Genomic DNA, 15,689 nt, shown 5'->3' with positions numbered 1-15,689 from the left:
TGCTTCCGTCCCCCTAGAGTCTTGCAGCCTTCCGTTTGCTGGTTCTCAGACGGTGGGAACGAATGGATCTTGCCACGCTGTGACCTGGCACTTGGAGGTGACGGGTCTGATGTTTCACAGGGACTCTGCAAACAGGAGCCAGTACCTCGCGCTTGTGTGGGGAAGCTTGTTTGCATTGTCCAGCGAAACCTTGCTACAGACTCAGCCTGCTCGGGTTCCCAGCAGCTGACTGTCACTCCTCTCAGGTCTGGCTGCTCGCTGCTCCAAATGCAATACTCGAGAGAGAGACAAATGTGGCTAGAAAGGGACATCGCCTTCCATCAGCATGCTGGCCATCCGGGGTGATGGCGGACTCAGGGTCCACCCCAAACCCTCTCCGAAGAGTCTGCTTGGCGGTGAAAGCTTTTAAAGGGAAAGAGGGAAGTTATCTGCAGTTAATCTTGGAGATAGAAGGTCAGGGTCATTACCAACCCCACTGCGTGCCGGCTTACGTGCAGGCTTGTCAACTGCTTCTGAGCTTTCTTTAGATGCTGTCTTGCTCACACGGTTTGTTCATGAGATTACTGAAGGGGAGGCTGGGGAAGAGGTCTGGCCCTCTGTTAATGACCTGCTCCTCGTTTCCACTTCATTGATCTATGGAAAGAATCAAGTTTTTCGAGGCATTGTGTCAACAGATCTGAAAGTTATGTTAGGACCGACACGTGACTCCAACTTCAGAACCTTCTAGAACTAGCTTTTACCATCTCTCCCTCTTCATTTTTCCCCCTAACTTTCCTTTTTTTTTTTTTTTTTTTTTTTTTTTTAGGGCCACACCCACAGCATATGGAGGTCCCCAGGCTAGGGTTGAAGCAGAGCTGTAGCTGCCAGCCTACACCACAGCAGCAGCAATGCAGGATCCGAGCTGTGTCTGCAGTCTGCACCACAGCTCGTGGCAATGCCAGATCCTTAACCTACTGAGCGAGGCCAGGGATCAAACCTGCATCCATCCTCATTGGTTCTAGTCAGCTTTGTTTCTGCTGCGCCACAATAGGAACTCCTCCTCCTGACTTTCTGGTTCATGCAGTTCTCCTCTAGAATTTTCTTCATTGGTGTGCTGTGCTCATCACAGTTCTCTCTCTGCTGGACTTGTTTATGCTTAGCACAAATTAACGTTTTCAGCTGGGTCTGACCTGTTCCTTAAATGCTTCCCCTCAAGCTGATACCAGTCTCCCTGGCCTTTTCAGGGCTGGGGCAACCTGCAGTTAAGCAAGTTATTCTGTAGGTGTGACCTACCATCTAAGCCAGGGTTAGCAAACCATGGCCTCAAAAACTGCAGCCCTCGGACCCCATCCGGGCTGCTGCCCGTTTTTATAAATAAAGTTTTATTGGAACACAGCCACACCCACTTAGTTTACAGATGATCTGTGACTGCCTTTGGTTACCAGGGCAAGGTTGAGCGATGAGGGCAGGATAGGTATGGCCTCCGAAGTCTAAAATAGTCATTCTCTGGCCCTTAAGTGATAAAGTTTGCCAGTTCCTCGTCTAAGTCATGCAAATGAAGCAACTCTTGTGCAGCGGGTTTTACTGTAAGCAATACCTGCTGCTTTGAGCAAGCCCGATTCCAAACGGTTTTGCACATACCTTTCGTGTAACTTGGTGCTCACTGAAGCTCTAGAATACGGATCCAGATTTTCCTCTCCAGGGTTTTTTGTACCCAAGGTACGTGAGGTGCATGTTGTTACTGGTGTCTGTGGTTTTTTTCTAGAATGAACCTGTTACAGAACAGAGTCAGATTTGCTGGCTGACTCGGGGCGGGAGGGCCACAAAGCATGTCATCTCACAGCTTCTTGTCACAGGTTGGGGAACATGATCTATGTTTTTTCACCAGAGCGCTGTGTACCAATGCATGCAGGAACTTCAACAGAAAACCACTGGATTGGGGGTAAGGACTTGTTTGCCTTTTCTGTCATGGGGTCTTGTTACAAAAGCACACACAGGCGTTCCCATTGTGGCTCAGCGTGTTAAGAACCTGACATACTGTCCATGAGGATGCTGCTTGGATCCCTGGGCTTGCCCCGTGGGTTAAGGATCTGGCGTGGCTGCAAGCTGTGGCGTAGGTTGCACATGCAGCTCGGATCCAGTGTTGCCATGGCTGTGCCATAGGCAGCACCTGCAGCTCCCGTTAGACCCCTAGTCCCCTTCTGTATGCTGTATATGGAGCCCTAAAAAGGAAAGAAAAAGGAAAAGAAGGAAAAAAAAAAAAAAAAAAAAACCACACACACACAGACTTTCAGAGATGTAGGTTGTGGCAGGGACTTTAGGTGAAACCAAGTCTTGGTTATCCACTCATTTTAAACCTCCCACCATCTCCTTTCTGCGAGGACGTCTGTATGCATGCAAACTGCATCCTGGCGCGTTCTGGGGACACAGGAGCAAGCCCTGTTTGGGTGTGTAGGATACAGGTGTAGAAGGCACATCAGTCATTTTTGCAGAGGTTTTGACAAACAGCCTCCAAACCTCAGCACCTTTGAACCACAAACTTTCGTTCTTACTGTGGGGTCGACTCCACATCTCTTCCCACTCAGAGACCCAGCCTGAAGGAGCAGTCCTGGGCCACCTTGTGTCTTTGGAGTGGAGGACAGAAATTCAGCGGGTGAATAGAAACACAGGTTGCCCTTTAAATCACTGGGCAGAACTGGCACGGTGCCACTTCCTGTTCATTCCGTTGGCCAAAGCAGTCACACAGCCAAGCCCCCCATCGTGGGCAGGGGGGACCTCTACTTCTCTGGGGACCCAAGTCTGGGAGGGGATCACTAATTACGAACAACTAGTACAGTCTTCTTAACGAGTCAGTTGTGGGGTGTGGGGCTGAGCTAACGCAGTACTCATGTTGGCATGTAGACTGTCCCCGCGAGATCCCTTTGTCCCTTGATGGCATTGCTGTTTTCCAGGTGAGAATGCAAAATATCCTTTTCTTTGTGAATGATACTCAGAACTTTGTCACAAACTTGATCACCGCAGTCGTTCACGAAGTAAGTTTTTTTAGAAAAATAAGGATGCCAATGCCAATGCGTGCGTGCGTGCGTGCGACCGTAACCTCATGGTTAAATGGAGGGCAGTAGAGTCATTTTACTGGTTTTACTACCCTTTGCTGTCTTTCCAGGAAAGGAGGAAGTATGTGACTACGATACTGAGCTACTTCGAACAGTATCTGCAGTGGGTCAAGCACTCGGTAAGTGGTTTATCTCGTGGGATCGTCTGTTTTCTAGGATAAGATCAGGAGGCAAGCCAGTGAAATTTGCAGTCATGAGATAGGAGATAAGCAAAAGGACCTTGAACGTGGGGGCCGAGAGGGGAGGCACCGTAAGACTCAGCGAAGGTGTGGTCCCCGCGGGGAGGGCGGCTTCCTGGGGCTGCCCCCTGGAGAGCTCACCCCTGTGTCCTTCTGCAGCTCCCTCTGCTCAGCACTGTGGGGATCCTGGCCCCCTGGACTGTCTCCCCCATGAACCGTGAGCTCTTTGTGCTACGGTTCTTGACATTGTGCTGTGTACACGCCCTGGGCAGCTCTGACCCTGCTGTGTTGTTGGTGTGTCAGGGTGGCTTAAACGACAGGAGTTTATTTTCTCACAGTCTGGAGGCTGGAGGTCCAAGATCAAAGTGTCTGCAGGTTGGTTTCTTTGGAGGCCTCTCTCCTTGGCTTGTCGGTGGCGTCTTCCCTCCGTACCTGTCTCTGTGCAGATTCCCTCTTCTATATATATATATATATATATATGTGTATATATATATATATTTTTTTGTCTTTTGTCCTTTTAGGGCTGCACCCGTGGCATATGGAGGTTCCCAGGCTAGGAGTCTAAGTGGAGCTGTAGCTTCTGGCTTACACTACAGCTGATGCAACTCGGGATCCGAGCCTCGTCTGCGACCTACACCACATCACAGCAACACCGGATCCTTAACCCACTGAGCAAGGCCAGGGATCGAACCGAAACCTCATGGTTCCTCGTTGGATCTGTTTCTGCTGTGCCACGATAGGACCTCCAGATTCCCTTTTCTTTTCTAAGACAGCAGTCCTGTTGGATGAGGGCCCATCTTAGTGATGCCATTTTAACTGAATCGCCCCTTCCAAGACCCGTTCTCCAAAGATGGTTGCATTCGGAGCTACTGGAGGCTAGGACTTGATCATGGGAGCTTTGAGGGACACAGTTCATCCATCGAGTTTGGTCTCCATGAACATATCGAAAGTTGAGGAGGAGAGCGAAGTGTTCAGAGGTGCATGTTGCTCCCAGCATGTGACTTACGGAGAATTACAGTGTCTTGAAAAATGCCTTTGGGGGCGTTCGCTCTGGGTGCAGAGGATCGATCTCTGGCCCCGTGCAGTGGGTGAAGGATCCGGTGTTGCTATAGCTGTGGCATAGGTTGCAGCTACAGCTCGGATTCAGTCCCTGGCCCAGGAACTTCCATATGCCACAGATGTCGCCAAAAAAAGAAAATTGCCTCTGGGAGTTCCTTTTGTGGCTCAATGGTAATGAACCCGACTAGTATCCATGAGGACAAGGGTTCGATCCCTGGGCTTGCTCAGTGGGTTAAGGATCCAGCATTGCTGTGATGTAGGTTGCAAATGTGGCTTGGATCCCGTGTTGCTGTGTCTGTGGCGTAGGCCGGCATCTATAGCCTGGAACTACCATATACCACAGGTGCAGCCCTAAAAAGCCAAAAAAAAAAAAAAAAAAAAAAAAAAGAAAAGAAAATGCCTCTTGTTTTCTTGGGCTTTAGGCCAGATCCCCACTAAGGATTATCCCACTGGGGCTGTGCTTGCAGCTGAGTCACCTAGCAGGAGCTGTTAGGCAGGATGGACTTTCAGAAGTCTAGCGACTCGGGAAAATTTAGGCCGCCCTGAGCAGGCTTTTCGCGTTCGATTCCCGACCCCTCCCTGTGTGAGCCACTCCTCCCTTCCTCGTGCCCCACCCACCCTGTGTTCCAGCCACGCTCAACCTAAAGCTCTCACGTTCTAGGCCAAGTACCTGGTTCTCCTTCAAGGCCCCACCTTGATGTTCGAGCTGACCCCCCAGCCCCCACCCCCCCACCCCCCAGAGGCGAAGACCTCAGGGTCATCTCAGTGCAGGGCACACGTTCAGGTCAGCAGTGGGGAAGCAGATGCACTGTCACCATCGTCACTCTGTGTCTCCTCCTCTTGACAAAGGACCGCGTTTTGGTCACACTCATCCCCGCGACTCAAGGCAGAGACCCTGAAGCCAAAGCAAATCTTGACAGAAATGGTTAAATCCTAAGGAGGCCGCGTGTGGGAATATTAAATGCCATTGGTACAAAATGAGTCAGAGCTATACCAGGCGACTTGGAGAGATGGGCACAGGGTGTCAGTAAGAGAGACAAGCAAGGTGCAGAAAAGCATACAGAATAGGACCCTTAGCCCCCTTTTTATTTTTTAAAAATTTTATATTGAATATAGTAGTTTTATAATGATTCAGATGTACAGCAAAATGATTGAGTTACACCCATATTATATATATATATATATATATATAGTGTACATATATACTTATTCAGCTTCTTCTCCATTATAGGTTATTACAAGATATTGAATATAGTTCCCTGTGCTTTACAGTGGGACCTGTTGTTCCTCTATTTTATATATAGTAGTGTGTATCTCTTAATCCCAAATTACCAATTTACTCCTCCCCCTCTTTCCCCTTTAGACCATAAATTTGTTTTCTATGTGAGCTGTGGTGTGGGTCGCAGATGCAGCTCGGGTCTGGCGTTGCTGTGGCTGCAGTGTAGGCCGGCAGCTGTAGCTCCAATTAGACCCCCAGCCTGGAACCTCCACAGGCTGCGGGTGTGGCCCTAAAAACCAAAAAAAAACAGAAGTTCAGAAATTCCAACCTTGCAAGGCACTGGGCTGGCCTCGTGTATGCTTTCATTCTCTCGGGAGTCCAGGCGGATGGTCCCTGCTGTTCTAAATAGCCAACGGGGGAACTGAAAACCGAGGCCCGGAGAGAATGGGCTCTTGCTTTCATTGATAGGCCGCTGACCTCTCCGGGAAAGCGGCTGTCCACTCCCCATAACCAGAGGGCATCGGGATGTGGTGAATGGCATGTCTAATTCTCCTGGGATGTTGTGGCTTTGCTCAGCTCGCCTGTGTTTCTTACGCTCGTAGGTCACCGAGCAAATCGCAGCCTGCAAACCGGTGGCCACCGCTTTAGATTCTGTGGTTAACATCTTTCTGTGCGGCTACGTCATTGACCCCCTGGTAAGAATCTCATCTTTCAAAAGAAGAAGATGCAATAAACTCATTACTTTTGCTTTTTTTTTTTCCCTCCCAGGTTGTAGTTCACACTATAATATCGCATAATCTGACTGATTCTGTTACAGCTGTAGAATCCATGACCTGGAATCTAAAATGTAGATGAGGAGTTCCCTTCGTGGCTCAGCGGAAACGAATCCGACTAAGAACCATGAGGTTGTGGGTTTGATCCCTGGCCTCGCTCAGTGGGTTAAGGATCCGGCATTGTTGTGAGCTGTGGTGTAGGTCACAGATGCAGCTCGGATCCCGAGTTGCTGTGGCTGTGGCATAGGCTGGCCGCTACATCTCGCATTCGATCCCTAGCCTGGGAATGTCCACATGCCGCAGATGTGGCCCTAAAAAGCAGGCATAGGGTAGAGCTGGATAGGATAGGATAAGATAGGATAGAATAGAATAGAAGGTAGATGAATGTGTTCTGATACTTTATAAGTTAGAATTTTTAGTACAGAAGGCAGGAGACCTGCATGGAGAAAACTCCCGTTTGTCCAGAACCATTAGAAAGGGCGTCAGCGGCGTGCAGGCTGCCGGTATGCCACAGGAAATTTGGTGCAACTATATGTGTAACCCTAAAGCTACAGCAAACTCATTTTAAAGTTTGAGTTACAAGCCCTCTGAGACGTTAGCACTGAGTGGTGAGTTCCAATGAGTCAAGTTTATTCCTCAGCTGTGTTCACTCCTCCGCACACACTGACTGTCTCCGTAAGTCAGTCCCCTTTACTCCTTTCACTTAAAGCACCTCAGCGGCTTACTCTCAACATCTCATGAAGATCAGGATCCTTAATGTTTTACACTAGGCCCTGCAAGTTTGGGTACCTGACCGTGGCCACATTTTGTGCAATTTGACCACTTTTCTCACTGTGCTCCAGACACGTGTTTTCTTTCATTTCTTTAAAAACATCTCAATTTCCCCACCCCAGGGCCTTTGCACGTGCCGGTTCCTCTGCCTAGAAACTGGACGCCTGCTTTTTCTCTCCTCCTCTCATTGCTCCCCTTCATGCCTATATCCCACCCAGCTGACTCCTTTAGGTCTTGTAAGGTAACGGTGGAGAACACAGACTCTGAACTCAAATTCCACATCTGCATTTTCCGAACTCTATGACTTGGAAAAATTTTGATGGTTCAAAGAGAGATTACATGCAAAGCCCTTCACCGCATTCCTGGTACATGAACACACGCCTGGTGATCATTAGCCACCATTCAGTTTTTGGGTCCTAGCTCAAACATACATTTTTTTCCAGGAAGCCTTTTCTGATCTTCTGAACTAGATTGGACTCCTTTTTCTACACTTCCATGGAACTTTCTGCTTTTCCTTTAGAGATGTTATTGCTGTTTGAATCGGACCTTTGTGTGGCCCTTTAAGACCCATCCCCCACAACACACACTAGACTCTGTAAACTCCATGAGCTCGGCCCTGTGTGTTCACTGCTGTGTCCTGGGCATCTGGAGTGCTGCCTGGAATAAATGAAGGGTGGTCAGGTGGCTGCCTGGCGCAGTGCCTTCAGATCTCTCTCTCCATCCGTCTCCCTGTCCCACATCCACGTGTCCATCTGTCTGCAGGATGGACTTTTGTACCTGAGTGGAAACCATCCTGCCACCGATCCAGCCACGCAGACCCCACACCTTGGCCTCCTGGGAGCTTCCCTCCCCTTCCACCCCCTTACCCTTTCCATCTGCTGCTTGGAGCCCCAGCTGGTGGCTTTGGTTGAAGCTGTCCTTAGGGGAGCCTTTGGTTAGGCTGGTTGGTTCTGAATCGACCTCTTCAAATCCAGTCTCCACTGCCTTTCCTCAGCCGGTCCCATACCCAACACGCAGATGCCTCTTCCAAACCATCGAGGACCACCGGACAAGGGCCCTGGAGGCTCTCGGGAAGCCTGTAGACTGGAGCTCCTACAGGCTCTTGTAGTAGGTGGTTTAAATAGTAAGGAAGAGGTCTGGCCATTGACTCTGCCAGGAAAATAGATTCCAGGCTGGCTAACATGTTTCTTTTATATCTTAATTGTACCCAGCAGGATTGAGGCAGCTTCCAGTAAAAGCTACGGCTGTCCTAAAGCTCTAAAGCCTCTCAAAACAAGGCTGAAAGCTTAGGAATCTACCAATAAAAGAACATGCAGGAAAGGAGAATAAATTTACTGGAAATTCTAGGCCAAGAGGTGTCACTCCATCCAACACAAAGCCCAGCCAGGAGCAGAGCAGAAACTCAGGGGCTGAGGCCTGAGGGTCTAGGCTCCTGTCGTTATGTCTAAGCTGCTCTTTGCCTCGCGGGGGGCTGGGGAGGGCTGCTTCAGTGTTAACTGCGTTATCCTAAGGCAGGGGCTGCAGACCTGAGTCGCCCTAGGAATCTGGCAGGTTGTAGGTTTACAGCGCAGGCCAGGGTCAGGCACTAGCTGGTGTCTGGTCCCCACAGGGCCATGCTGGTCGTGCACAGCCCAGCCTGTACTGACTGGTGGGTCAGGTTAAAGGTTGCATGTCCTCCTGCCAGGGCTAGGGGCGGGACCTGCAGCAACTGAGGACGGATGGCCCTTTTGAAGAGAGAGCTCGACTCCAGCCGATGCCGCCCTGTGGGAAGGAGGGCTGAGCGTTAGGAGCTCCGAATTGAGACTTTGTGAGAAAAGACGGAAACCGGGGTGTTTCTGTGTGAAATCTGACTTAGAGACATGGACAGCTCGCTCGCACTCTCTCTTTTTTTTAAATTATAGTTGACTTACCTGTTGTCAGTTTCTGCCGTACAGCATAGTGACCCAGTCACACACACACACACACACACACATACATTTTTTTCCCTCATGTTATCTTCCATCTTGTTCTAGCCCAAGAGATTGGGTATAGTTCCCTGTGCTGTACAGCAGGACCTCATTGCTTATCGATTATCCATTTTAAATGTAATAGTTTGCATATACTAACCCCAATGGCAGCTGTCTTTTTATTTATTTTTTAGATTTTTGTGACACATGAAAGTTCCCAGGCTAGGGATTGAATCGGAGCTGCAGGTGCTGGCCTACACCACAGCCACAGAAATGCGGGATCCGAGCCACATCTACAACCTACACCACAGTTCACAGCAATGCCAGATCCTTAACCCACCGAATGAGGCCAGGGATCGAACCGGTGTCCTCATGGATGCTCGTCAGATTCACTTCTGCAACACCACGATGGGAACCCCAAGCTACCTTTAAAAAAAAACAAAAAAACCCAAAACACTTTACCACTGCTTTTTAGACAAAACAGGATTGAATTCAGCCTATGATGGACCTTAAAGATTGAGGACATGGAGTTCCCGTCATGGCGCAGAGGAAACGAATCTGACTAGGAATCGTGAGGGTGTGGGTTCGATCCCTGGCCTCGCTCAGTGGGTTAACAATCCTGAGTTGCTGTGAGCTGTGGCGTAGGTCACGGATGTGGCTGGGATCCTGCGCTGCCATGGCTGCAGGGTAGGCTGGCAGCTGCAGCTCAGATTCACCCCCTAGCCTGGGAACTTCCTTAGGGCACAGGTGTGGCCCTAAAAAGCAAAAACAAACAAAACAACAAAACACCCACACACACAGAAAATGACTTTCCCCAAGCAAGCGTTGTTTTCCATTTCCCATCTTCAGGCGTCTCATCTTCTTGATTATCTGTTTTTCCTCCCAGAATTTGTTTTGGTTCGGCATAGGAAAAGCTACCGTATTGTTACTTCCGGCTCTAATTTTCGCTGTAAAGCTGGCCAAGTACTACCGTCGAATGGATTCGGAAGACGTGTATGAGGACGGAAAGGTAGACAAGTAAGATGCTGGGGGATCCTTTTCTCAGTGGTGCCACCTTCCAGGAGCTTTTGCTAAACAAGGGCTCTGATGAGGGTAAACTGGACTGTTTTTTAAGGCGGCAGGATGTTTTCTTTGAAATGTTTTCCTTCCTGGGATGTTTTCTTTGTACCGATGTTCATAGGCTTATTTGAATTCTTCTTCCACTTGTTTCACCGTCTCAGCTTCCTTAACCAGCCTTCTTATTTCTTGTTTGCAGTTCCTCTGTCTCGGGGACTTGGCACTTGACTTTATAACTCTATTTACTCGTTTTCATTCTGACTCTATGGCCCACCCTTCACTCTGTCTCGTGAACTTGTGTTCAGAATGTGTTCATTTTCGCCTCCTTCTCAATACTCGTGTCTCCTGAATTGGCTCTGTCAGCATCTGTATTAGAGTAAAAATATGGAGGTTGCAGCTATTGAGGTGTAATGGGAATTAAAAATAACTTCATCTCCCTTTTTGTACTTTATAATGTTGAAACTACATGCATGAAATAGTAAGCCTTTTCTTTTTTAAGCTATATTTACCAGGTAGGACGGGGAGGGTTTTCTTATTAGACGATGAACTTTTCAAATTAAATGAATATATTAAAATCATGTAACAACAGATATGTCCAGATAAAAATAAATGCGGATGCCTCTTAAAGTGAGAGGTAACCCTTGGAAAATACTGAAGAAATACTTGTTGAATTAATGAAAATGTTCCGTGTTAAAGTTATGAGTGTATGAAATTGTTGTTTCGAGCGTTAGTTTTTAAAGAGAACAGAATGTAAATACCCCTTTTTACTTTGTAGATTTGACAAATTGTTGTGTACTCTTTTTAGCCGTGATGTTGGCGTTGCCATCCAACGATGTACATACTTCCTCTCAGAGATAACATGGTGTTTTGGGGGGTGTATTTATTTTTGTTATGGAAAATGGTAGTATTAGTTTTCATAGACAACATCAAGCCACTCAGACAGATTGGACGTGGTCCGCCCTTCACTCTCTCTCCGTCCAGTAACCCTGTATTCAGAATTTGTTCATTTTACTCACGTCGCCTCCTTCTCAATCTGTGCATCTTCCAAAGTTGCTTTGTCAGCATCTGGATTAGGGTAAGAATGTGGAGGGCGCAGCTATTGAGCTGCAGTGGTAATTCAAAATAATTTCATCTCCTTTTCTTGTATTTCATGGTATTGGAACTATACCATGAAAATGTAAGCCCTTCTTTTTTAAGCCGTGTATTTATAAGGTAGGACTGGGAAGCGTTTTATTATTAGAAATGAACTTTTACACTACATGAATATATTAAAATTACATAGCAGCAAATACGCCTGGATGAAAATAAATGCTGAGGCCTCTTAAAATGAGATCTGTCTAGCACTTGGAGAGTACCGAAGAAACGCATGTTGAATTAATGAAAATGTTCTAAATTCCATTTATTCCTGTATAAAAATGGCTGTCTTGATCTTTGGTTTTTAAAGGGAGCAGGATGTAAATACTCCTTTTTACTTCCCTTGTAGATGTGACAAGTTGTTGTATACTTTTTATGGCCATGCTGTTGGCTTTGTAGTCTATGATGTAAACACTTCCCCTTGGAGATAACATGGTGTTTTGTTTTGTGGGTATTTATTTTTGTTGCAGTATGGAAAATGGTAGTATTGGTCTCTATAGGCAACATGGAGCCACTCAGATTAAACAAAGTTTTTAAACACATCCAACGGCACGAATTCTTCATCTGCAACGTCTGCCAATCTTGGAAAAGAAACCTTCCCTTCCGGACTTGACAGAGCTCAGTGAGACCACACCAAGGGGCCTGAGAGTGGACGGCACGCGCGCCTGCTTTTTAGAAGCTCTGCTTGAACCATCTGAGCCTTCTGTGAAAGTTTCCATATGTAACACGTTCATTAATTCCCAGTTTAGCCTTTGGAACAAGACAGGAATTTGGGCACAAGTCATCACATGAGATCTTAGACGCCTCGTTAGGGAAAGTACAGCCGATAGCAGATATGTGTGTGAACAATAAAAGGATGGTTTCAGAATTCTGACTCCAATCTTCTTACTGAAAGATAGACCTCAACTACAGGTGTCAAGGAAGTCTCTGTATTATCTTCTTTTTTTTTGCCTTTTCTAGGGCTGCTCCTGGGGCATATGGAGGTTCCCAGGCTAGGGGTCGAATCAGAGCTGCAGCCTCCCGCCTACGCCAGCAACGTGGGATCCAAGCCGCGTCTGCAACCTACACCACAGCTCACGGCAATGCTGGATCCTTAACCCTCTGAGCAAGGCCAGGGATCGAACCCACAACCTCATGGTTCCTAGTCGGATTCGTTAACCACTGTGCCACGACGGGAACTCCTGTATCATCTTCTTAGGGCAGCTGTCACACATCCCACAAACTGGGTGGCTTCAAGCCACAGAAACATGTTCTTGTACGGTTCTGGAGACCGGGAGTCTGAAATCAACACAGCCCCAGAAATGGCTCCTCCCAGAGGGGCTGGAGGCGGAGTCTGTCCTGGGCCTCTTTCCTAGAGGCTGATTGCTGCCACCGCTGGGTCTTTCTTGGCTTGTAGGCCCATAACCCCAATCTCTGCCTCTGTACTCACGTGTTTTCCTTTGTTTATCTGTGTCCAAACTTCCCTCAGCTCCTAAAGACACCAGTCATTGGATCTTCACCTGAACTGTATCCCATCTGCAAACAATCTGTTATCAAACATTCAGGGGTTCTAGGTGGATGTACTTTTGGGGGCGGATATTATTCAGCTTGTACAATCACTCAGCAGCAGTAGCACATAGCCGGAGAGATGGAGAAGTGGATCCACAAGGGAGCAACACTGTACACACAGAAATCAAATGACCGAAATCCGAAATGACAGAAAATAAAACAAGTTACTAGACTATGAAAAATAGTGACTCATTCCCCTCTTAATTTTATGTTTGTCTTTATCTAAGACGCTGCTCATGCACGTAAATTGTGTCTCCATGTAACTCAGTGGTGCCCAGCCCTGCTACACAGTGGACTCACCAGAGGGGAACCTTTAAAAAATACTGATGCTTGGGTCCTATCCAGGAGATTCTGATGCAGCCGGTTAGGGGTGTGGCTTAAAGGTGTGGATTTAAAATTTTCCCCAGGTGTGGGAGTTCCCGTCGTGGCACAGTGGAAATGTATCTGACTAGGAACCATGAGATTGCGGGTTCGATCCCTGGCCTCGCTCAGTGGGTTAAGGATCTGGCATTGCCGTGAGCTGTGGTGTAGGTCGCAGATGCAGCTCAGATCCTGAGTTGCTGTGGCTCTGGCATAGGCCGGCAGCAACAGCTCTGATTAGACCTCTAGCCTGGGAACCTCCGTAAGCTGCTGATGTGACCCTATAAAAGACAAAAGACAAAAATAAAAAATTTCCCAGGTGATTCTGTGTACAGCCAAGGTTGTGAAACACTGCCTCCAATAACTTAGAATTTCTGAGACGTGTCCCAGGTAATTGTCATGTGTAGTCTGGGTTGAGAACTACTAATTCAGCTTCTACATCCACTTCATCCAAATAATAAATACTCACTGATCAGATGAGCCTCCTGAGAGCTCAGTGTCAGTGGCGGAAACCAAGACGACACATTTGATGAGTGACAGAAAGCTGTGGGGTTGTGGAGGTCAGGGGAAGTTTGCTGCAGTTGAATTTCTAAAAAAGGTGCTGGCTATTTTGAAAAGAATGTTGCCTCTAGCCTGAAATATACAGGAGAGTCTATTCTCAAGGCTCTGACCTTTAAAGGCATGACACCTTTCCATTCATATAGAGAGAAAAAGTTGCAGAATGGAGAATAACATTTCTCTTGCTGGAGATTTGTAGGAACTGATCACCACATCCATGTGGACAGCTGCAAGAACAAAGGGTTCCAGCACCAAAAGGTTTGCAACACCAGCGACACACACACCACCTCCCGCCCCGCCCCGTCCCACCCCAACCCCGTTTTAGTATAAAAGAAGCCTGAGTTCTCACTTGGGTGAGATGGTTCTTGGGGACACCAGTCTACCCTCTTTCTCAGTCTCCTGACCTTCCAGATGACGTCACCATTTCTTACCCCAGCAGCTCATCTCCTGATTTATTGGCCTGCCCTTTGGGAAGCAGCATGAGCTTGGACTCAATAATAACGTCATAAGCTAGGGTGGGTTTTGGCACAGACCGTAAACTGACAGCATTTCAAACTAAAACCACCAGATAGCTGTCTGATGGTTTCTGATGATGAAATGTAGTGTAAATCACGGCTGCTCAAAATGTGGCCTGAGGACCAGAAACATCACTTGGAGAGCTCAAGAGAGGATAATTCTGACTCCACCGCAGACACACTGAGTCAGAGTCTCTTGAGGGTGAGGCTCGGGAATATGTATTTTAACAAGTTTTCCAGATGAGTCCAGGATATGCAGAGTTGGCCAAGCAATATTTCAAATTGCCCTGAAAGAAAAGATCCTGATTCATTTAGGAAAGAGCTTTTGTCCAAGAAACGTGGCGAAGCCCCACGGCACCAGCCTGTTGGTTAAGCAATCTGTGACTATGTCAGCGCTGCAGGAAAAAAAAGGGGGAAGTGGAGCCAGTCCTGGGGACGTGGTCGTGGGGGTGTTTTCCATGACTTACCGCTGGTCCCGAGCCCACCATTCATCCATCTAAGATGCCCACCTCTACTCCCATCTTCCTGGTAAAGGGGTCCTGCACCTTCATCCCCTCCCTGAACCACTGGGCAGATCAGTGATGCCCACCGCATCTCCATCCTCTTCTAAATGAGCAATTCTTTTATTGCCCCCCCCAGCAAGATCTCAAACCCTTGTGTACAAAGCTCCTGCCTTAAGTCCTTTGATTCCCCACAGCCCTTTAGAGTGTTAACCACAATTTCAGAGATAGAGACCTGGTTAAAATAAAGAAATGTGTATTTGGAGGTAGGGGTCCAGCTCAGGGTTCACGGATTAGAGATGTAACTGAGCAGGACCCTGTGGGCCGTCCAGGGACAGACACCCCCACTCTCCCATCATGTTCTCTGCCTGCCTCTTATTTGTAGAAATCCTTCAGCCTCCTCGCCTTTCCCCAAGTCCCAAAGAATGCACTTGTTCAGAGACGTGAGAAAATGCAGAAACGAAGGGAAACAGTCAAAAAAAAAAAAAAAAAAGAGAGGTTAGCCATTAAACAAAGTCAGGGACTCTGAGTTTCTCCCTAAAGTCTATAGATACTATTCTGAGCTATATCTTTTGAGCTGTTTTGCAGATACTGAAGCCTCCACCAGTGGGAGACGCTAACTCTATGCTGCCCACAAGTACGTAGACCCCAGACCGGTTGGAACCAGAAGGTTGATGATGTTGGCTTCCAGTTGCCTCACTCACAACCAATCGGAAGGGTGTCTATAAGCTGATTGCATACCCTGCAACCCTCTCCCTCATCCTGTTTTTTAAAAACCTTTCCCTGGAGTTCCCGTCATGGCACAGAGGAAATGAATCCAACTAGGAACCGTGAGGTTTCAGGTTCGATCCCTGGCCTCACTCAGTGGGTTAAGGATCCGGTGCTGCTGTGAGCTGTGGTGGAGGTCGTAGACATGGCTTGGATCCCACATTGCGGTGGCTGTGGTGTAGGCTGGCAGCTATGGCTCAGATTCAGCCCC

At 47.8% G+C, this 15,689-nt stretch overlaps 1 protein-coding gene across 15 annotated transcripts in view; it reads left to right on the top strand.

Moving 5' to 3' along the window:
• Positions 1-12,097, top strand: part of PROM1 (prominin 1) — a 115,784-nt gene extending 103,687 nt beyond the window's left edge. For 8 of the 15 annotated variants that reach the window (XM_021101023.1, XM_013978542.2, XM_013978537.2 and 5 more), the window contains 6 exons: positions 1,868-1,921; positions 2,931-3,011; positions 3,143-3,211; positions 6,152-6,244; positions 9,926-10,056; positions 11,700-12,097. In XM_021101023.1, coding sequence (XP_020956682.1) covers positions 1,868-1,921; positions 2,931-3,011; positions 3,143-3,211; positions 6,152-6,244; positions 9,926-10,056; positions 11,700-11,766 — 495 coding nt within the window. In that variant the 3' untranslated portion in view covers positions 11,767-12,097. Of the gene's footprint in view, positions 1-1,867; positions 1,922-2,930; positions 3,012-3,142; positions 3,212-6,151; positions 6,245-9,925 lie in introns of all 15 variants that reach the window. The other 7 variants (XM_021101025.1, XM_013978545.2, XM_021101026.1 and 4 more) reach the window with 5 other exon arrangements.

Source organism: Sus scrofa, chromosome 8 (assembly GCF_000003025.6).
Source record: "Sus scrofa isolate TJ Tabasco breed Duroc chromosome 8, Sscrofa11.1, whole genome shotgun sequence".
In the NCBI taxonomy this organism is placed as follows: Eukaryota; Metazoa; Chordata; class Mammalia; order Artiodactyla; family Suidae; genus Sus; species Sus scrofa.
This window is presented reverse-complemented; position numbering and strand designations above follow the sequence as displayed.